The following is a 22,576-nucleotide window of genomic DNA, read 5'->3' on the forward strand; positions in this document are numbered from 1 at the left end:
TTCATATATGCAAACTGTCACCTACCTCCCCTCCCACCTGACCTCCAAATGCTAAAGTTTCACTCAGTTTTTCCTAGCCTTCTGACTGGTCATTTCAATTAAGCTATAGAACATAAAGCAATCGGGCTGAATACTGGGAGCTGAACAAGGAAGAAGTGAACTGTCATCTTCAAAGTGGGAAGACAACAATAGTCTGAAAAAGTTGTCTCTCAGTCCAGATTTTGCAGGGAGTACATTTCTCTATTATTTCAATTATTACAACTTCCTGAGTAGGTGGAAGGTCACTCATAATTCACACTTCTGTCATTTTTAGACATGCCAAATGCAGTCTATTAAGCATAAATAAAACTTCCAGTGCTTGACCAGGAAAAATAAACAGAGATTTGTAACAATGAAGCCTTGTTCATCTTTTTAAAAGTAGATGATCTGTTTTCTTTCTTTCTTGTTTTCCCTCTTGTGCACTGAATTCTTCTTCTGTCTCAATAGTACAAACATAATACGTTAAATCAATCCAAGCATAGCGAACTGGACAGAAGGCGGGTCTGAGAGATCCTAGATTTTTCTATTTTATAGGGTAATCAACATGAACCCACATTATTACCACTTATAAATACAAACGGTAGCATCATCAGTCTGATGGAGGATCTGGCTGAACGTGGCCCCTGACAATATAAAGCAGAGTCTGAAAGACCTGATGCCTGTTAACTTTCCTATCAGAATGCTTGTAAGTGTCCATACTCTCCTCGGTGGCTATCCTCTTGCACCTAAAAATAACAAAAGACGATGGGAATTCAGTAAAATGTGTTTAACTCGGACTTCAGCTACATATAATATATAATTACATATAACTGATATATAATCAATCCATTATGTGCCATTAAACACTCAATTATACTAATATATAAAATGAGATTGCTAATATTTTATGCAAATTAAAAATTTCCCAAAACATGTCATTTGCCACATTTATATGTCATATGGGAAATATCCAAGCACATGCATACTTACATATAGCATTTCATGACAATACACCTTTTGGAAGTCTGAAAGGTGCTAAACCACATTCTCCTCACCGCTGCCTCTTATCTCTGGCTTAGCCTAATGAATGCTAACTGAATGGAGAGTCTTTTGGCATTTGAAACTGGTTTCAAGTTGAGTTAAAATAAATTAAATATAATAATTATATTCAGAGAAGTTCCTATTCATATTAGTAATCTTATACTTACGCCCAAATTTGTGACTCTTACCAGTAGTAAAAGTGAACAATTTTAAAGGATTTCTAGTTTTATTTTCAAATGTCTGAATGATTTAGAATTTAAAGAATAGTAAGAAATTTCACCGGTATGCTATTTTAGCAAAATTTAAAAATAAAAATACCACAAAAAGATCTATTAAAACATTTACTCTAAATATGTATTCTTATAAATTCAGGTATCCAGAGATACAGATATAATATATCTATACTTAAATGGGATTAAACTTTCTGCAAAATGAAAGGAGTCTAGCAAGACATTGGGAAATTTTTTTTCTGGGACAAAATGAAATGACCACCTCAACTTTCAAGTTTCAAATGTATGGCCATGTTTATAATGTGTGTTTCTGGAATTTGCTGTTAGCTACCAAAAAGAAAACTCTAGAGGAGTCAAAATATTTTATCATGTTTAAAAATATTTAAAATATTTTATCATGCCTTTTAAAAAATGGAATTCTTATATAATCCTGTTATCTTACTTTAAAGCCCCATTCCTCTTAGCTTTCACGTTATATTGGGAGGAATTGAGATATTTCTTTGAATAGAACATTGTGAGAAAGACACCAAAATAATAATACATCAATAACCCGTTTGTGAGAATTCAAACTTTTTCTAAGTGATTGAGACTTTGGAGCCCCTCATTATACACTTGAGTTGAATTCATCACAAAATCCCAGATCCAGGACATTTTTATTTTGGATTAGTTATCTTATGGAAAAAGATAATCTTTTCCATATAACCCCCTGATGGGAAGGAGACCTGTTGACTCCTTATGGAATTTCATGGACGAATTGCTTTTCTTCCACTTCTTTCCAACACAAAAGCCAGAGAGATTATATTAGTAGTGCCTCTGCTTTTGGTACGTAACTCAGAGGACATACAATTCATAGGACCCTATGAATCTCAACAATTCATAGTTGAGATTTCAAGACTACACCGATTTTAAAGACATTATGATTCATTTTTATCAGCATGGTCAAGCCTACTTAATATACAAACCCTGCAGGAGAAGCTACACAAATCACTTACATTTTTTGTTATGTTTTTATTTGCCAGAATACCTAGAGAAACAGAGATGTGATATCTTATTTTTTGAATGTCTCAATTTCTTCAAGATTACATTCCATCATTCCCCCACATAATTGTTCTGAGGCAACAAATTATTATTGTATTTTCTTTAAACTAGAACCCCCACTTCTCAAATGCCCTCTAGTGTATTATTGCTAAAATGTAAACTAACTTTATACATCTCTGGATTTGAGTATTCAAATTATACATTTGGGCCAGTGTCATTAAAGGGGCAAAAACATAATTTTACTAAAGTCTCTCTTAAATCCTAAGAGATGAGATATAATGAAGATATGAAGCGGTAACATATAGCATTATGTTATAGCATATAGCATATAGCATAACATATAGCATAACATAATGCTATATGTTACCGCTTAATTGAAAAACACCACACTGGATTCGTAAGTGGTAGATGGGACTTTGAGGCACATGCTTAGTGCCATGTGAGGAAGCAGGCCCAGAATCTGCCCTCACCGCGTCTGGAGTGTGCCAGTTCTTTTCAAACCTCAGTTTCTTGAGCACCATAAAAATTCACTTAAAATCGAAAAGAACACCCTGAAGTTAAAACCTGCTCTGCTTCGCTTTGCCTTTCAGGGCCTGGAATGTCACCTTTTACCTCCAGTAAATAAAGCCAGTATCAACACTCTTCCATGTCTTTTACTTTTTTATGTGCTCAATATTCTTCACACGACAATCTGGACACTTAAAGGGAAATTACAGTAGTGATCTCTGTCCCCACAAAGAGAATTATCTTTATGACAGGTAGTTATAATGTATCCATCATTTTCTTGTGTTTCTTGGGCTGTTCATATTGCATGGAGTGACTCTAAAGTGGAATTAAAAGAGACATGATTAATAGTGGGCTACAAAAAATTAATGGTATCATAGGAGTTTCTTAAAATGATCTGGCATGTGTGCCTAAGAAGCATTCCCCAACACAGACAACTAACTGTGCTGTTTTACGGTCTTGTAGAGTATTGTCTCTTTAACCTCACTATTTCCGAGAAGCCACTGAAAAGTTCTAATATGTCACAATTCAAATGTCAACATGTTGTTGGAAAGGAAGCTAATAAGTTAAACCTTTGAGAGATGCCAAAAAAAAAAAAAAAAAAAAAAAAGAGGTGATTCAAACTGTTGAGAGAAGTCCATTGTTTTCCAAGGGGAAATAGAACTCCAGAATGAGACAGGGTACTTAGCAGCATTTCACTGGAAGTTTTGGGGAGAAAGTGCACGCACACTAATTTCTTTTTAATATGGTAACTTTGGGGGCAGAACTATTTATCTCAGTGTAGTTCAACAGAAGGGAAAATAAAGTTAAGTTTTAATAAGATGTAAAGTATAAATTTGCTGCATTTTATAGAAAGAGCACATGGCAAGGGTATGATGTCTCCTAAGATGGTCTGGATTCTATTGATATAAAGACTCTCAGGCTATATTGTAGAATATTATACAACATTAGATGTTTGACATTATTTTCTATAAACCAACTTCACAATGGCTAAATTACTGTAGAATGAAAAAGATTTTATTTCAACAAGAAAGAAATTAAGCAGAAAATACTACTCAACTCATTGAATTTTTAAAAAAATTTAGCACAATTTTATACTGTGGTCTTTCTATAGAGAAATAAACAATTGGACTTTAGAGCCACCTACTGGAATAAAGAGGCACGTACTTAGGTTTGACATCTGCCTCTCAAAAGATAAACAAATAAATGCTACTAAAGTTATGTGCATTTCTGTTGATCTTATAAGACATTAATTTACTCTACTTTTCTCAGTTTGAAATATCAGATGACCCTGTAAGAAACCATAGTTAGAGCAATTACATCTAAAAATAATCCTTATTTCTTAGTAGGGTGTACCAGTTTGTGTTATGTGACTTTTCTCCCACATCGGATTGAGGTTGAGCAGAATTGAACCGTTTGTTGTTATCATTGTGGCTTCTGGGGTGTGTGTGTGAATGTAATTGGTCTCATTTTCCCAGTTAATTGTATAACTTCTCTCTTCCATAACATCTACCTGGTTACAAAATTGTTGTTTAACAAACAATTTTCCAATAAAACTAAAAACTAAACATTTGCGTAGTAAAAGGAATAAGCACCTTAAATATTTGTATGATTAAATGCTTTTTCATTGAGATATAACTGGTATATAACATTATATTAGATTCAGCCATGCAACGTAATAATTGAGTCTACGTTTGTATGTGTCATGAATGAAATGCTTTTCTAAATGCAAAAAAAACCTGAAGTCTGGACAAGTAAATTATTCAGTGACTTGCCTAAGGTCACAGAGCTGGTTCAGGGAAAGGTGGGCAGCTCTTGGAAATTATAGGTCAAGGCTCTTTTCATACTTGCCCCACTGCTTTTTAGTTAGTCATTAATGGTTTTATTAATTCCTTCCTCCTCTAAACATTTTGCTGGAAAGTAAGGGAAATAAGCCCCGGTAAATGAATCAATTGAAGGCATAATGCTGGCTTTCAAAGAGAGGGATCTGGGGCAAGGGCGCGAGAGCAGGTCCTCCATGGGGAGAGGAGATTAAGTTTTAGAAAACAAAATACTCGCCTTGCACTGTGTGCTCTACAGATCTTGCTGTCATAATTCTTTATGTCATGTCCTTCCAAATTCTTACCTTAAAAATACCTTGTTGAGAAGGTGCTACTTTTGAGAGAGCACACACTCAAGGGAGGCTATTGTGCCCCGGTCACCCTTAACTAGACCGCTGCTGGGTAATGCCAGACGCGTGGACTCTGGGTGCGTGTGTGGCTCACTTGAGAGAGAGGAATTCAGAGAGGAGGGAAGTCTTCATTAAACATCACACCCGGTACGTGTGACATCAAGCCTTGCATTAAGAAAATTTGATTTGTGAAGCAGGATTTGGGAAAGATTTGTGAATTGGCATGGGAGTTGCAGCTTGCCATTCATCATCGGAGGGCTAATTTGCAGTATATAAAATGGGAAGTCACACATCTTTGGGGGAAAAGAAAAGGAATATTTTTGTTAAGGTATGAGAAAATGTACAGATATGTTATTATTCACTTCTCTCCTTCTTCCCCCCCCCGCCCTCGTCTGGTCTGGTGAAGATATTTTACAGAGTAGTCGCAGACATCGCACCGGGAGAGGAGCTCCTGCTGTTCATGAAGAGTGAAGACTATCCCCATGAAACCATGGCCCCGGACATCCACGGTTAGTCATGCCCCCACCGCCTGGAGCGCCGTCCTCGTTTGGAGACTGAGGGAGCATCCGAAAGGGTCCATCATACTTGGTGTTTATTAGTTTTCCTGGCTATTTAATGTCAGTTTTAACACATTCCTTCTCTTGAAGTGGCTATTTTCTTGGTTTGACATAAGGCTAATATTGCTATGAAGCTAAAGTAATCATAGGTCTTCCCTGAAATGGGGCTGAAAGGGAATTTTGAACATTTAGACTGAGACATCGCGTCATTAAACCTTTTGTCAGTGCCTCAGACTATAGCGGGAGTCCCCTCACTGAACAGTAAGTCATTCCAGAGAGCCTGGCTTTGAGTCTGTGTATCTAGCAGATGTTTCTCCCATCTAATGGTCTCTTACTGGGGAAAGTGTTTCTACTCGAGCAAAATCCCAGCCAGCGTGACCATAGGGGAGAGGACTGGGGTGATGGGGATTTGGGAGAAAAGTATGAATGAAGAAATTTTAGAGCTAGAAAGATTTTTATTTGCCCGAGACCTATTCTAAGTCAAAGGAAGGGGCAATCAAAAAGAATTATAATGACTAGTGATATATATTCAGAGAAACTTAAGAAAAAATTCTTCTGTTGATTTGTATCATTGGGATGAGAATTTAATACTTTTTTTTCTCTTTCCTATTTCTGGCTCCTAATATAATGTGATTTGGTTCAACTTCCTCTGGTGGTGTCTTTATAGTGGTTAGTAGTTGGAAGGACCACTGGGAAGGGTTACCCATCCCAACTTAGCTGAGTGATGGAGATGGACCAGCCCCCATTCCGAACCGAAGAACCTCAGCCTCTGCTTCTGTGGCTCCTTTGAAGGAAGCCACCACTCTTCTCTGGCTTATTGCGTGGACTTTCTTCCTGTGGCTGAGCTGCATTCTATCTCTTTGTAGATTATACCAGTTGTATTTTTGCCAGCCTTTTGGAAGTTGATTTCTTCTTAGAAACTCTGACAAGCAAATGGTTTTAAGAAATCCTGTGTTGTCAAAAAGCCTGGAAGAATTTGAACACAAAAGGGAAGTCTGCCCCATAAGGGCTCCATGACAGTGGGGGAACTTAGATGATAAAAAATATAATCTGGACTTTGTCTGGTACAAGACATCTTTCATTAGTGAATGGTAGATCTAAAAAGGTTTTCAAACAATTCCACTTGGGAATTTAGATGGTTAGTTTACCATTCTAAAAGCCTAAATAAAAGTGACTATTCTTCTTTTGGGGCTGCCATTCATATATTACCTTTCTTCACGACACACTTGAACCCATCAGTTGCCTTTTGTTTTCAATGTGTCATATCCACATTTATCCATATACCATATATGTTATGTACGAGGTCTGTCCAGAAGGTATCCAGCCATGTAATGTGAAAAATACAGACATTTAGTGAAGATACAAGATAGAAGAAACAGTGCACATGGAACAGTGATCCCTCGGTCCCCTTCAGAGCACGCACCTTAGAACCTCACACAGTTCTCCCAGTCACCATCAGCTGCACCATCATATTTTCCTGAATCTCACTGATGGTCTGAAATCTCTTCCCTTTTAAAGGTGATTTTAGTTTTCAGAAAAGCCAGAAGTCACAAGACTCCCAAGTCTGGGCTTTAGGGATATTGATGTTTTGCCAAAAACTGCTGCAGAAGATGGGATGTGTCAGCAGGCGGGTTGTCCTGAGGAAGCTGCCCATGGCTGTGGCCTCCGGCATCATCTGAATAGTTTTTGCAGAGGAATGTTCGAGCTTAATGCAAAATTGGATATAGATTCTTTGCTGTACTTGCTCAGTCATTTTGACTGACAGCCACACAGTACACATGCTTACTCAACGGCCCCACTGACTACTACAGTGAAGTCATCATTGTTCACATATGCACATTCCAGTCCACTCTCCTTGGCTGCCAGGTTACATCGATGTTGCATAAACTGGTCTTGGTATGTTAACAGTGGCTGGGCTTTTTCTGGACAGGCCTCATATAAGGTTTATGATGTTTAAGTGGTGATTCGTATTTTATACTCCTAGGATTTAATGTTTTTAGAAAAGAGAAAATACGCATTGTACACATATTATATGCTAGCTCTTACATGCTTTTTATTTATTACCTCAGTTAATCTTTACACAAAGTGTAAAGTTCAAACCTGTAAAGAAGGAATTATTTCCATTTCACATATAGGGAAACTGAGGCCACATAGGCTAAGTTAATTGGCAAAGACCACATGGCCAGAAGGTGGTAGAGTCAGCATTCAAGCCAAGGTCTTGCTGTATTTAAAACCGAGGCCTTTCCCATTTATTATGTGGCTGGAGGGTTCTATTTGTGTTCAGGCTGCTGGCTCAGATTCTAAATGTAGATCTTAAATATGTGAATAGTGTAACAGATGATAGGAAACATTTCCATAACCTTGTTCATGTCATAGGGAAACCTGTCTTTAGAGCTGAAGTGATTTATTTCAGAATACCCCTCTCTTCCTTAATCATCCACTAACAAAATTGACAAACCCTGTTGAACCTGCACACTAATTTCTTTACCTTGCTGGCTCCCTGTTACTGGCTTCCTTTAAACTAGACTAGTATTGTATGCAGATTATAGCAGCTGCCGTCCCATCTGACCTTGCCGCTTGGCTTCTCATGTTTCGGTGGGGCTTTCCAGCTTTCAGTGGCTTTCTCTTCCCTTCCTAGCGGGGACCTAAAAAGCCCCTAGTGACCTGCTACCCTCTCTAGCTCCATTTCCCACTCCTCCCCCGTGTGCACCCTATAAACCTGCCATAGTCCGCTGCAGCCTTCCTTCCAGGAGCCTGCCATGCTGTTTCTGGCCCTCCTCACTGGTCCACCTCGTTCCTGCTGCCTGCAGCGTCTGCCCTCATCCCAACTCGCCCAGCCGAATATTGCTCATTCCATTTTCCGAGCCTCTCTCCCTCAGATTAGACGGGTTAGGCACGTTCTGCTCAGCTTCCCAAGGCCCTATGCATGCATCTGTCATAAAATATGTCATCCTCTGTTCGTATGTGTATCCCCTTGAGTTTCTTATATATTAATTCCCTAGCAGAATGCCTAGTGTTCGGTGGGTGGCTAAAATATTCTCTCCAAAATGTTCAGACAGTGAACAACTGGGTATAGGTCCTGGCTGTAGATCTATAAAATAGGGATTATGTCTCATGTTGTTGTCCCGAGTATCTGTCAACCTCGGGAGCTATTTTCAAGACTTCTGTGATTGTGTCTGGGCATAGTAGTATGGCCTCATGAGTGGACTGAAAGCTATTCAAATGATAAGAACAGAAATAATACCATTATTCCCTGACACTTTATAAGCTTGTTATCGCTAGTCCCCACTACTATTTTATTTATCTCACTGATATAAAGTGCAAATTCATGCTGTGTTTGCTATTTAACAAAGCCATGCCAATTAGCACCGACCCTGGGGTAACATAAATTAGCCCAAAAGAGAGCTAAAAACATCCCATATACCGTTACGAGTAATAATGTAACGAAGCATTTCAAGTTTGCTGACACCGTCGCCAGGTTTCAGCACGGCTCGGATGGGGACTGGGTGTTCCATGCACCCCCCAGGTGTCATGGCACATGGAGCAGTGATGGATTCAAGTCCTGTCACAACCACCTAGCTGGTTACTGACAAGTTCCTGAACATCTCTGAGCTTCCGTACCTTCATCTGAAAATTGGAATTAAAACCTGACATGTGATTCCTTATGATCAGGTTTTAAGGAATATCAATAATCCATATGTGTGGCTGAAGACACAGATGATGCTCATTAAGTGGTCATTACTATTTTTAATATCCCATAGATATTAAATCCTGGAAGAGCTTTATCTGATGGGGAGTCTATGCTGTCCCCACAGTAACCACTGACGTTATTGTTCTATGCTCTGTCCTGGCTTTCTTACCTCTACTATTTTTAATCTACGTGGAAATTGGAGTGATAAAAATGAAAACCAAGCACTTTCTATTATGTCTCCTATAATTCAGTAATGCTTCCTGGGCTGTGGTGGCACTTCCTGATTTCCCAATCTCAGTAACACTTGGATTATTTTCACAGAAGAACGGCAGTACCGCTGTGAGGACTGTGACCAGCTCTTTGAGTCCAAGGCCGAACTAGCAGATCACCAGAAGTTCCCGTGCAGTACCCCTCACTCAGCATTTTCGATGGTGGAAGAGGACTTTCAACAAAAACTTGAAAGTGAAAATGATCTCCGAGAGATACATGCAATCCAGGAGTGTAAAGAATGTGACCAAGTTTTTCCCGATTTGCAAAGGTTAGAATTGGCATGTTGCACTACAAACCATGTTAATTTACTCTGCAATAAAATGTTTTTATGCTGCATTTTTAAAATTTATGCAGATGGGAAATTTGAAACTTATCAGCCATGAGTCTGATAAGTATGTTAGTAACATGTTCAGAAATCATTTTTCTTGGGAAATTCTCATTTGTCAAATATTTTCAATGAAGTGAGAATCAATTATTTGGATGCCAGACAGAAAATGTTTATTTTTATTTGAACAGTGTTGTCACCAACAGAAAGTTTAATATTACTGTAAGCTAACTCTAATAAAGCTACCTCTGCTACTCATTTAATGAAAGATAGCTGTTTTTTTGATATAGCAGTGTAACCCATGGATTAGATTTCAATTATTTAAACTGCACACATGTAAAAGGATAGGAAAAGCATGTATAGTGAAGGAAATGTTAAATTTCCCAAGGGGGAGAAAGATAAATATGATTTAAATGAAGTAATTGTTTGATACTTATTTTTACTAAAATGAAAATCATATTTTAATCACGTATAAACTGTTTGTAGCCTTTTGAATTTTATTCAAGAACATTTTTTATTTCTATTGAAGAAAACAGCAACCCAGGAACCCATCTTCTAAAAATCATACTGATAATTATGCTGCAAAACAGTTTCTCAAATCAGTGATGAATATAACCAGCGAGTAGATTTTTGGTTTGTGTGGTTGTACCTAATGGTTTTTGCCTTGGTCCAGAAACAGTTTTAATAATCGTATCCATTCTTTTGTTTTTAAATGTGGAAATGATCCTTGGAACCTATAACCAGAATTTCAAGCGAACATAACATCATTGTATTTAAATGGGTTTGGTAGTGTATTAACTGGACTCATTCAAGAGTGTGAATGACTATGTTTGTCTTGGACACTCCACCTATTTCCTTTTACCATTTTGCTTTCCTTTTTTCCTTAATGCCTCCCCTTCTTCTCTCTTCTTTTCACCTCTGTTGATGGCTCTGCACCCTCTTCTGTGGTGAGGCCACTTACAGGAAACGATTTCATGTAGCAGCCATTAATTTTAATGCATAAATGACTAGAAAGTCATCAAGCATAGCTCAGTCCTTGTGGAAATTGAATCAAAAGAATGAATCCGTAGCTTTGAGAATTCAGGCCTGATTTAACTATTAGAAAGAAAACATTTTGGGGGATAAGGAGGCTTTCCCAGTCCTCTTTAAACTCATCTTTACTGCTTAACATAAATTCATACAGAGAATAAATTTGTTATATAGTGTATTTGGTAAGACAGGTATTAGTAATTAAAAAAGAAGTTGCAGCATTTTCCTTAAATATAAGTATGTGCAAATAAAAAAAACAAAATAAAAATAATAACTTATAGGGAGTAAAACTGTTATACTACAAAGCAAGATTTAATTTCTGAGTTTTATTTCTTTCAGTTTGATTATCAAAAATAAAAGACAGCATTATGAAACAAAATTGACAGACTAAACACTAAAATGTAATTCTTACTTCCTGCTGGAGGTAAATAGCAATGCTTCTTAGGTGGGGAAAGCTTCTCACTGTGACTAGTTAGTTCTAAGAGTAAGCCTGAGTTAACTCTGCTTAATGCCTAGACTGACTGTCAGTTCAGGTCCCTAAGTCACACATTCAGTGGAAGACAAGAAGGAAACCTAATTAATTATCTAGTGTTGGACGAATCCTGAAAACTCACTTGTGGGTAAGCAGTGAGATGAATTTAGCATGTCACTGTGAAACCTGAGGACAAGCATCCAAAGGGTTAAATATAATTTAGCCATGTGCAAAACCTACATTCTCTAAATATCTTCTACTTTGTAGAATCTTATACTGTTTTTTATACTTTATCAAATGAAAAATCCTTTCTTGACATGATAAATTACTCTATTTTGTATCTTTTATGTAAAATGGTGAGAAAGAATACTCTCCCCCCACACACAGAAAAGGGGGGGGTAGATAAACAAAGGTTGATATGCAAAAAGTGGAAAGAACCCAGAAGACTTCTATAAATTGGGATAAAATTCAAAGCTCTGTAAATCGGGATAAACTTTCTCATTTATTGAGTCTCGGTAATGACTGACTGGATTGCTTCTCTGTTGATTAAAAGCAGTATACATTTGCTTTTGTGAGAAGCATTTGCCTTTTAATTCTTCTATCGCCTATTACTTGATAGCTGCTAGTTCCATGAAACAATAGGGACTTCCTGCTGGTTAGAAGAAGCAAAGAAAGCAACATTCCCTTGGCTTTGCTCTGTTTTCCCCACCATGTGCCATTTAGCACATACTCTAAAGCTGGGTCACACCCTTGGAGTCAGGGGGCAGGAGCACAACTCCATGTCTAACCCAGTCTTTTCCTGCCAGCTTTCAGAGCTTCTGATTTGACATACACATTGGAATATGATGTATGTCATAAAATGACATGCCTTCATGGGTTGCAAAGGACAATGTTGAGAATAGGCATCTGTATAATGATTTTGGAAGGTATCTCTGACTCAGTTCAATGTTACCTGCAATGGTTGCTATCTCTCTCTTAACTCTCTTGTTAACACTTCGACTTGTGTAACAAACAGAGAATGACATAGTGTAGATAAAGACAGGGCCTTTCTTGTGACTCCACACACCTGTACTCTCCTGGTACCTTTTGTTCCCAGAGATATCGCCACTGGTGCTCAAATAGAATAGCATTGCTAACGCGACTGACTCATGGGGTAGGAAAAATAAGTTTGTGTGCCAATGTGAATAGAATTGTGGGAGGGAGCTGAGGAAGAGGAAAAAAAATATGGGAGAGGTGTTTCTAATGTATCAAGATAGGAGAGAGGACATTTCATTTTTCCCACACTCCCACCTACCCAGTTTACACATCTACTGGGTGAGAGATTCTAGGTGCACCGAGGTCTTACCCAATATTTGAATTTACAGCGGGCATCTTACAGGGAAATAAAACGTGGAGGAGAAAGCGTGATGGCATGTTTGGTAATTTTATTTTTTTAAGTAACTTTTTCTTATGAAAGTTTCAAATACACACAAAACCAGAGAGGATTATAAAATGAACCCCAGACACTCAGCTCTGATATCACGCAAGGCCCATCTTGTCCCAGCTACACTTGTTTTGGATCGTTTGCAACAAATCCTGGGCATTATCATTTTATTTATAAATAGTTCATTATGTGTCTGTAGGAAGTAAGGCCTCTTTAAAATGCAAGTTCACATTTCCGCAGTGTATCATGATTTTCAGTGTTTGTTTGAATTAGGATCAAAGTAAGGTCCATCCCTGCCGCTGGTTGACATGCCGCTTGTATCTGTTTCAATTTATAGGCTCCCCAGTTAAAGTCAGTCAGTCTGTCTGTCTGTCTCACTTTCTTTTCTGTTCTCTCATTATTATTTATTCTCTCTCTTTTTCTCATTACAATTTATTTATGGAAGCAGCCGAGTGGTTTTCCCTGTAGTATTTCCTCCCATCTGACTTCTCCTGATGACATCACTTTGGAGTTGTGTAACATCTTTCTTCGGGGCCCTGTTTCCTAGGGATGTTAATGGAGACACATCCCTTTGATCACATTTAGGTTCAAAGTTTGGGGAAGAATACTTCATTGATGGTATTATTTATTTCCACCAGGAGACACATAATAGATCACTTAGATTCATTAATTCTTTAGGGGCTGCAGAATGAATGTGTTTTTATTTCTATTATTCTCTCAGTATTTGTTATCTGGACTAATTCTATACAGAGAATCATCCCCTAGTTCTTTGTCCACCCTCAGGTACAGCTCTTATAGAAGGGACAAGAGCCTGTGGATGAGTTTTTCCTCTGAATTATTAGTTTTCAGAATAATTATTTGGCTTCCCAGCATCTTCGAAAGGTGACTAGTGAGGTTTTGTTTACGTGTTTTTAAATACTGTTATTGTGAAAATATGAGATTATTATTTTTATTGATGCTCATATTTTCTCATATTTTTTCAGTGGGCATCTCTTCAAATTGGCACCCTAATTCTCTTGACATGGGTCTACAACTTTCTTGGTTTTTGCCATAACAACATGTTCAAAACCCATCTTGTATATTTTGTTCTTCAAATTTGAAACAGGCTATTTCTCCAAGGAGCTCTGGTTACCTTATGTGGGAGTAGTATCCTACTGTGTTATGTGCTTGTGTATTTAATTAGCAAAGATATTGCAAACACCTTCTGAATATCACTGTAATCCACTATCTATATTTGCTTTTGATTATATTCATGCACATTTCCTATACAATTTTTAGAGAAGGGGAAAACATTTGAGAAGAAAAAGTATTCTGAGCTTTAAAACACAGAGAAACTATGCTTGTGAGAAACTTCTAACATTTTTCTTTTGAGGATTTTAAAGAATTCCCTCACTTTAAATATTACATACTTTTCTCCATCATTAATAGATTACATATATTTTTCTACATATAAAATATTTATATCTTTATATCTGTTTCTGTCTGTATACACAGACTTATTTGTCCATCAGTCTTACCTACTTGTCCATTCATTCATCCCAGGGTAATGCTGGGAAGTTGCTTGTTAACTATTCAGCTTAGAGCACACTTTCCCATATGATGATGTGGGTAAAAACAAAAGTACTTTTTTGAATCCATCAGACAGAATACCTGCTTGCATGTTCTTAAGCATCTTCTTAACACTTTCTATTTGAATGTGTTTCCATGGGTGTTAGAATATGTGTTACTTTCAGAATTGTGTAGTGAATCTAGACTTGACAAATAGCTGGTTGTTTTTCATGCTGCTGAGTTGGCGATGAGTCCCTGCTAGCTGTGGCAGATCTGTTTTCTAACAGCAGGGGTACTCCTCTGCACTAGTGAGAGACACAGTCTAGGAAACGTAAAACGTACCTTTGTCTGTCCCAAGCCTGCTTCTTTTCTTTCCTCCTCCTCAGCTCAACAACTTTTCCTTCTTATTTCTTTAATTGCCATTTGGGCTAGCAATAAAACGACGTTCTGTTTATGAATGTGTTCTTTGTCACCATGTCCTATTAAATTAATTGTTCTCTTAACAGCCTGGAGAAACACATGTTGTCACATACTGAAGAGAGGGAATACAAGTGTGATCAGTGTCCCAAGGCATTTAACTGGAAGTCCAATTTAATTCGCCACCAGATGTCACATGACAGTGGAAAGCACTATGAATGTGAAAATTGTGCCAAGGTACAGTGAATTTTTAGACTACTTGGCCTCTCTGTCATCCTGCTCTCTCTTAATCTATCACTTGTTACGATATATAAAAACAAGCCTTGAGAGGGGAAACTATAAATATCTTGAGAAAAGTAGACTGAGTGTTGTATGCTAAAAGGCATTAGTGCAGTGTATAAAAACACTTAGTGGGTATCGTTTTATTTTTGTAAGAGAGGAAGTGAGGCTTAATGGTGAGTTCCAGAACTAGGTGTCAGACATCCACGGTAAATTCCTGGTTCCGCTACTGGCTTGCCAGCATGGGGTTGTTTTATAGCCTTACGGAGAATGAAAATTTTATCCAATGCACATTACTGATTTATTTTAACAGCAATTTGTGAGGAAGCCACATAAAGTTTCTGAATGCCTATTCAGAAAGAATGGGAGATTTCTGCATTTGCAGATTTTTCCACCCAAGTCCCCATCATAAATTCTAATTAAACTTAATTCTAATTAAAGGTATAGTCCCTTGGTGGCCACTGCTGCCTGAGTGCCCAGCTGCGGAACAACCTAAGGGTGAAATGAATGCACTTCACCATGACCATTACAGGGACAAAATAATTCACAGTGGTTAATTTTCATGTTTCTCAATTAACTGAAAAATGTCCTAGTGTCGTGAAAGTGGGTTTCCGTTTGCACAAACTTTTCATAGCATTCGAATGTCTTTTCTCATGCCCGTGAAAATTGTGACATTCAAAATTATCTTTAGAGATGTTTGCTTCCAGGTATGTGGGTGGCTTTTTTTTCTTTCTTTTTTGTTAGTAAAGTGTCCAAAGGGAGTATTTTAGTTTACTGGTAATTCACTGAAATGCAGCGCTAGAATTTAACCCCTAGGGCAACTCCTTGAATAGATTTGTGATACTTCTGTCAAAATCCCCCCAATTGTGTATATAATATATCTCTATTTAAAGGATGGAAATAACATCCCAATTTTAATAATGTCATGACCAGCATTTTATTATCCAACACCAATCATTATTTCAAAATGAGATCAAAATGGCCTGAATATGGTCCAACAAGGTCATTAATCATTTTGTTCGGCTGATACCAATGGACACTTCGTGCTAAGGATACAGAGCTGAATGATGTGCAGTCCATACCTGAGAGGAGCTTGCACTTGGGAACCACAACTTTCTTTGGGTCTTGGGGGAAAACAAATCACCAAAATCAAAATGCAAAAACAAAATTCCTTCCTGGGTCACTCCTGGTCTTCTCTAGTGTGTCCTTGAATTAAGTTTCTCGATTAATCAGTACTCATTTCCTAGCAGGTTTTCACGGACCCTAGCAACCTTCAGCGGCACATTCGCTCTCAGCACGTTGGTGCCCGGGCCCACGCTTGCCCGGAGTGTGGCAAAACATTTGCCACTTCATCAGGCCTCAAACAACACAAGCACATCCACAGCAGTGTGAAGCCCTTCATCTGTAAGTTTTTAACACTCCAGCCCTCCTTCCTGCATCTGTCTCTCGTCCAAAAAGCACTGTGTGATCAGGAGAGCGGCCACACATGGTCGTTAGAGGGGTCTCCATATTAGCTCTTTATGGTCCAATCCAGTAGGCCTGTTTTCTAATACCAGAAAATCTTTTATAACCAGATCCATGGTATTTTGTCTATGATCCCTGGGGTGTTCTCTTTGAGATGAAATCAATAACAGGTAGAGAAAAGAGAAGTCGTTAAATATTGAAAGGGAAGCCTCCCCAGGTTGTAGGATTTAATAGAGACGACCAGATTTGTTGCGCACTGAGAACGCTCATGGCTTTGTAAAACAGCGAATAGCAGATACCGGTAACCAAGATGAAGTGATAAAAACCTGTTCTGGATCAGAAAGGGCCGGAAGAACCCCACCTGGCAAGTAGGCTTATGACTCTGTGTGTACATGTGTGAATGTGTGTGGGCAGAGAGGGAAATCAAACGCCCTCTAATTTACCCATTGTTGCCGGTCACAGGCTGCAGATCGGTAGTCTGTTACTTGAAAAGCAGAACATTTTCACTTTGATGCTGGACACGCTGCCTCTGTAACTCACTGCACTAAAACAAATTTACAGGCAGTGGGTTTGCATGTTTTCAGGAGACATCCAATCTGACCACCTACTTAAAATGTGCAGAACACTGTAGGAACGTACTTCAAATAAAGTCAGATAAAGCCCTCACTTGGTTTCTTCTTCTGTCTACCCCCCTCTGTTCCCTGCATTGAGCTGGAACATTTCATCGGGGAAATCAGTGGTTCTCAGTCCGTCAAGGCAATGACTCTGAACTTCTTTTGATCCATCGCTCGGCTGGGCATATAGACACAGTGACTCACTGAGCCGTGTCACAAACTTCAGACTGATTTTGGATCCAGAAAAGCTTAGAACTGATTGAAGCATAGTCAGTAGTTGCAAAACCTCTGACTTGGGAACCCTTACAAAACTGTTTTCTGACAAATATTTGATGGTTTGTAGTAGGTATATGAGATGCAACTACAAGACCTCAGAGAAAAAATCCTAATTTTCAGTGCCAGGAGGGAGATGCCAGACGCTAGCCCTCCTCCATTTGGCATTGACACAGCCCCCTTCTTGATTCCGAGCACCAAGAGAGCTTCCCTTTCCTTTTCCAGCTTACGCTAGAGTCCTCTTTGGCTCACAGGTTCCCTGGGTGGAGTAAAGAAGACTAGCAGTGGGACAAAAGGTTGCTCCAGCCTCCCTCGGGGAAGCTCTGTTGAATGTTGCAGGAAATAAAGTATACAATAGAAATTTTAGACTTGTCTCAAAAAAACATTCTGGCCTCTAGGCTGTGATGCCCTAAAAATGTACTCGCAAGTGCTACACACACAAATAATTCATTTACTTGTGATTTTTCAGAAATAGATATATGTTGGTGGAAAAAAGAGTGAAGTAGACCACAGTGAATTAGGATCACCCATTTAATGCTTTCTCTATCATTTAAAACAAAAAAGTCAGAAAACACAAATTCCTGTCATGTAAGATTCTGGGATCTGGAATTTTAATCGTGTTGAAGTCAAGTATTTCACTTTAAAGTGCTATAGGGTGTCCCTCTCCAATTAGATTGCACAAATGATTTCCCATGAATGTATTTTCAGTAATTATTGGTACATTTAAATAACAGATGGCATTCTTCAAATATAAAACCTGACAGAGAACCATGGGGTAATTATGAATAATAGCCATGTAATTTCAGAACAAAAGAGGAGTTGGTGTGGAGACTTTAGAGTGGAGGAGGTTCACCTAGAGTTGATATCTGTTTCTCACCAGAAGGCCACACACCACGATTTACCCCCACTGGTGTGTTTATGGCAACTGTCTCTTATTACAGTGTACCGCCAAGCCTGAGCCCAAAGTCACCATCACTAAGGTAATTACTCACTGCCTTTACAGGAACCTCCAGCCTTCCCAAATAGAAACCACATGCTCTAATAGGCTGCATATATTCAAAATACCTCTTAATTTGTTTAATAAGTAGAAAAATGCAATGTTAACTGCTGGCTAATTCGTTATTACTGAGAAAATTACTGTAGAGTATAGACTTCAGCATCAATTGAGCCGTTTACCTGGAGGCCTGGTGGTTTGTGGTGGGCCAGGCTGGGCCTTCAAGTGAGAAAAACAAAGCCTCTGCCTAAGGAAACACCCCAGATTCTGTGCTCTGGAGGGCCTGACGCAGAGGGTGCAGTCAGCAGAGTCAGATGCACCTTCCGCTCCTCAGATACTGTGCTCTGGAGGGCCTGACACAGAGGGTGCAGTCAGCAGAGTCAGATGCACCTTCCGCTCCTCAGATACTGTGCTCTGGAGGGCCTGACACAGAGGGTGCAGTCAGCAGAGTCAGATGCACCTTCCGCTCCTCAGATACGGAGGGGCTCTTGATTTTCCTAAGTCCGTTGAACTCTAAGAAAGAAGTGTACAGAGCAGTTCTTTGTCAGAAAGTTTCAGACCCCTTAAAAACTTACACCTTGGATGGATGCCCATTAAGACATTTTAATGCCCAGAGGAGAGGTGTCACTTTCTTAATGAGTGTACTTTTATAATTCCAACACTGTATTTACTGTTTCTTGTTACTACTCATGTTACTGAATTAGTGTAACTAGGAAAAACCTTGTGTTTCTACCCTCCACATCATATGCTTTTAATTAGTGTATCAAAGAGTTTAATTATATGTAATATTTAAATTCTTTTTATGCATACATATATTCATATTGTATATGGATAGCTAGCACATACGGTTAAAGGAGACTCTGGTCGATTTATTCCAGCAGAATGATTTAAAAAGAAATTACTGGCATCTTCTCTTCCCGTCAAAATGTCTGTTCCAGCTTCAACAATGTTGCGAATCATCCCCCGGTTGGACACTCTAACGTCACTAAGCACACTGACACAGGCAGCACCGCGCACGTCAGTCGTTCGTAGTAAAAGACACGGAAGTGGAATCACTTGGTTGCTTCCTATTTGGTGGGGTGGGGGATAATCCAAGTTCTGCAGGAATGGAGGTCTGTAAAATCTCCTTCGAATGAGTTTTTTTGTTTGTTTGTTTTAATTATTATCGCCTTGACTCCGGAGCTCAGCCACTCACCACTTAAAGACAGTCATCACATGAAGCCAATAAAGATTGCTTTTGTCTTCAGTTTAATTTCTTTTATCAATTCATTTCAGCAAGGACCAAGAAGGCACGTTATCTTTCTGTATCTATGAAACAGGCACAAAAGCATTAAGATAAGCTCACGCAGAAAGTGGACTCATGTTTATTAAAGTAAAATTTAAAATGTGACACTTAGGGAGCAAATCCTATAATCCTGCTGGACTGTGAAGTGGGCTTCTTACCTAGCAAAGGAGTTCTTAAGGGTTACAGAGTTTGCTCTTAAAATAGACTTAGATCTGTTTGCACCTATGTGAGGAGGAAGATGTTCTACTTCCCTGGCAAATTCTCAGGGAAAAGGGTTATTTCCCAGCCACACCCACTGCCCTGTGCTCTCCGGATCAGTGCGTTCACAGCGCTCTCCCCTGCTTCACTGCAGTTGGCCGTAACACGCAGAAAGTCAAGCCTCGAGATAACCGGTGAAGATATGACAACAAGTGGACATGTTTCCCAAGGACGGGGCTTTCATAAATGCAGGAAGGTTCGCATAACCACTGGTGTGAGGGGAAGTCAGAGGACGTGATCGTAGTTCATGGGAACCAGCAATGCAGGATGGGCTACATTCAATTTAGTTTCCTTTGCAGGCTTAAAATAGAGCCATTGTAAATTATGTCAGTCTTTCTCAAATCATGAAAATGATTGTTAAAAATGTCTCAGAATACACAATGTGCATTGTTGTGTGGCTTTGATGTGTGAATGATGAGAGCATATGATATAATTCAAATTAAATAATGGTACAGTGCTCACAGGCTTTCCCCCAAAGGGAGAGGGGAGAAAGGTGAAGGTTTTGGTTGAGCGAAAAGGCTGTTTTATTTTGTTCTGGTGCCTGCGGTATAGAATTCTTTAAGCGGCCTAAACTTTTAAAGGGGTTCCTGTTATGTTTCATGTTTAATGCTGACAGAGACTTTAATTTTAAAGATTCTGTTAGTGTAGCCATTGGGTGGGAAATCAATGTATGCTGGAATTTGATTTTTTCATAAATATTTAAAGACAAGAATATGATGCAATGTGGAGCAGTGGGGGTGTTACAATATTTATGTATGTGAACTATTTGTGCTGCCTCAAGACATTTGTCAGGTTGGATGCCTTGCTTTGGAATCTAGAGGAATGGGGTTTTCTGTGTTTGGAGCACCCAGGTTGGAGTTCCAACATCCTTTCCTGGCTTCCTAATTGAAACTTTGGGTAAACCAGTTGTGATACTTGCTAAATTCAGAAGCCATTGCCATAAAGCCTGAGATTCTTTTTTGTTGTTTGCACACAGGTGAGGTCTGCCATAAATCCTATACTCAGTTTTCAAACCTTTGTCGTCATAAGCGCATGCATGCTGATTGCAGAACCCAAATCAAGTGCAAAGACTGTGGACAAATGTTCAGCACTACGTCTTCCTTAAATAAACACAGGAGGTTTTGTGAGGGCAAGAACCATTTTGCGGCAGGTGGATTTTTTGGCCAAGGCATTTCACTTCCTGGAACCCCAGCTATGGATAAAACGTCCATGGTTAATATGAGCCATGCCAACCCGGGCCTGGCTGACTATTTTGGCGCCAATAGGCATCCTGCTGGTCTTACCTTTCCAACAGCTCCTGGATTTTCTTTTAGCTTCCCTGGTCTGTTTCCTTCCGGCTTGTACCACAGGCCTCCTTTGATACCTGCTAGTTCTCCTGTCAAAGGACTATCAAGTACTGAACAGACAAACAAAAGTCAAAGTCCCCTCATGACACATCCTCAGATACTGCCAGCTACACAGGATATTTTGAAGGCACTATCTAAACACCCATCTGTAGGGGACAATAAGCCAGTGGAGCTCCAGCCCGAGAGGTCCTCTGAAGAGAGGCCCCTTGAGAAAATCAGTGACCAGTCAGAGAGTAGTGACCTTGATGATGTCAGTACTCCAAGTGGCAGTGACCTGGAAACAACCTCGGGCTCTGATCTGGAAAGTGACATTGAAAGTGATAAAGAAAAATTTAAAGAAAATGGTAAAATGTTCAAAGACAAAGTAAGCCCTCTTCAGAATCTGGCTTCAATACATAATAAGAAAGAATACAGCAATCATTCCATTTTCTCACCATCTTTAGAGGAGCAAACTGCGGTGTCAGGAGCTGTGAATGATTCTATAAAGGCTATTGCTTCTATTGCTGAAAAATACTTTGGTTCAACAGGACTGGTGGGGCTGCAAGACAAAAAAGTTGGAGCTTTACCTTACCCTTCCATGTTTCCCCTCCCATTTTTTCCAGCATTCTCTCAGTCAATGTACCCATTTCCTGATAGAGACTTGAGGTCGTTACCTTTGAAAATGGAACCCCAATCACCAAGTGAAGTAAAGAAACTGCAGAAGGGAAGCTCTGAGTCTCCCTTTGATCTCACCACTAAGCGAAAAGACGAGAAGCCCTTGACTCCAGTACCCTCCAAGCCTCCTGCCACACCAGCCACAAGTCAAGACCAGCCCCTGGATCTAAGTATGGGCAGTAGGAGTAGAGCCAGTGGGACAAAGGTTAATGAGCCTCGAAAAAACCATGTGTTTGGGGAAAAGAAAGGAAGCAACATTGAACCAAGACCTGCATCAGATGGCTCCTTGCAGCACGCTAGACCCACCCCTTTCTTTATGGACCCCATCTACAGGTAAGGATAGGAGGGAGACAGTTCCATGTGCACATATGTAAGAAGGCTAATGTTTACACTATAGAGTTACAGCTTTTGACAAACCATTTTAATTACTGTTGTAAAACAGAGAGTACAGTTGTTTGATGTAGTGAATTCATTTTTATTCCAAAAGTCAAAGTTTGGACTTATTTTTGGATGACTCTGAATTTGGGGTTTTGGAATAGGCCCACAGAGTTCTTTCCCTTGACAATAAATTTATTTTTAAACATACTTTTTTAAGTGGAAAATATGGGAAAGCCATATTTAAAGCAAGTTGTCAAGTGGCGGAAGAATGAGGCTCCTGAAGGATTAATGCAAATAT

The 22,576-nt window shown here is 39.1% G+C and overlaps 1 protein-coding gene across 10 annotated transcripts in view; it reads left to right on the forward strand.

Annotated features, from left to right (window-relative positions):
- MECOM (MDS1 and EVI1 complex locus) overlaps positions 1 to 22,576 on the forward strand; it is a 551,406-nt gene that overhangs the window by 500,169 nt on the left and 28,661 nt on the right. For 7 of the 10 annotated variants that reach the window (XM_053657783.1, XM_053657787.1, XM_053657785.1 and 4 more), the window contains 5 exons: positions 5,408 to 5,510; positions 9,571 to 9,787; positions 14,823 to 14,970; positions 16,260 to 16,416; positions 20,877 to 22,233. In XM_053657783.1, coding sequence (XP_053513758.1) covers positions 5,408 to 5,510; positions 9,571 to 9,787; positions 14,823 to 14,970; positions 16,260 to 16,416; positions 20,877 to 22,233 — 1,982 coding nt within the window. The remainder of the gene's footprint in view (positions 1 to 5,407; positions 5,511 to 9,570; positions 9,788 to 14,822; positions 14,971 to 16,259; positions 16,417 to 20,876; positions 22,234 to 22,576) is intronic. The other 3 variants (XM_053657784.1, XM_053657786.1, XM_053657788.1) reach the window with 2 other exon arrangements.

Source organism: Artibeus jamaicensis, unplaced genomic scaffold, assembly GCF_021234435.1.
Source record: "Artibeus jamaicensis isolate MK-2021 breed Jamaican fruit bat unplaced genomic scaffold, CSHL_Jam_final scaffold_474, whole genome shotgun sequence".
Classification (NCBI taxonomy): Eukaryota; Metazoa; Chordata; class Mammalia; order Chiroptera; family Phyllostomidae; genus Artibeus; species Artibeus jamaicensis.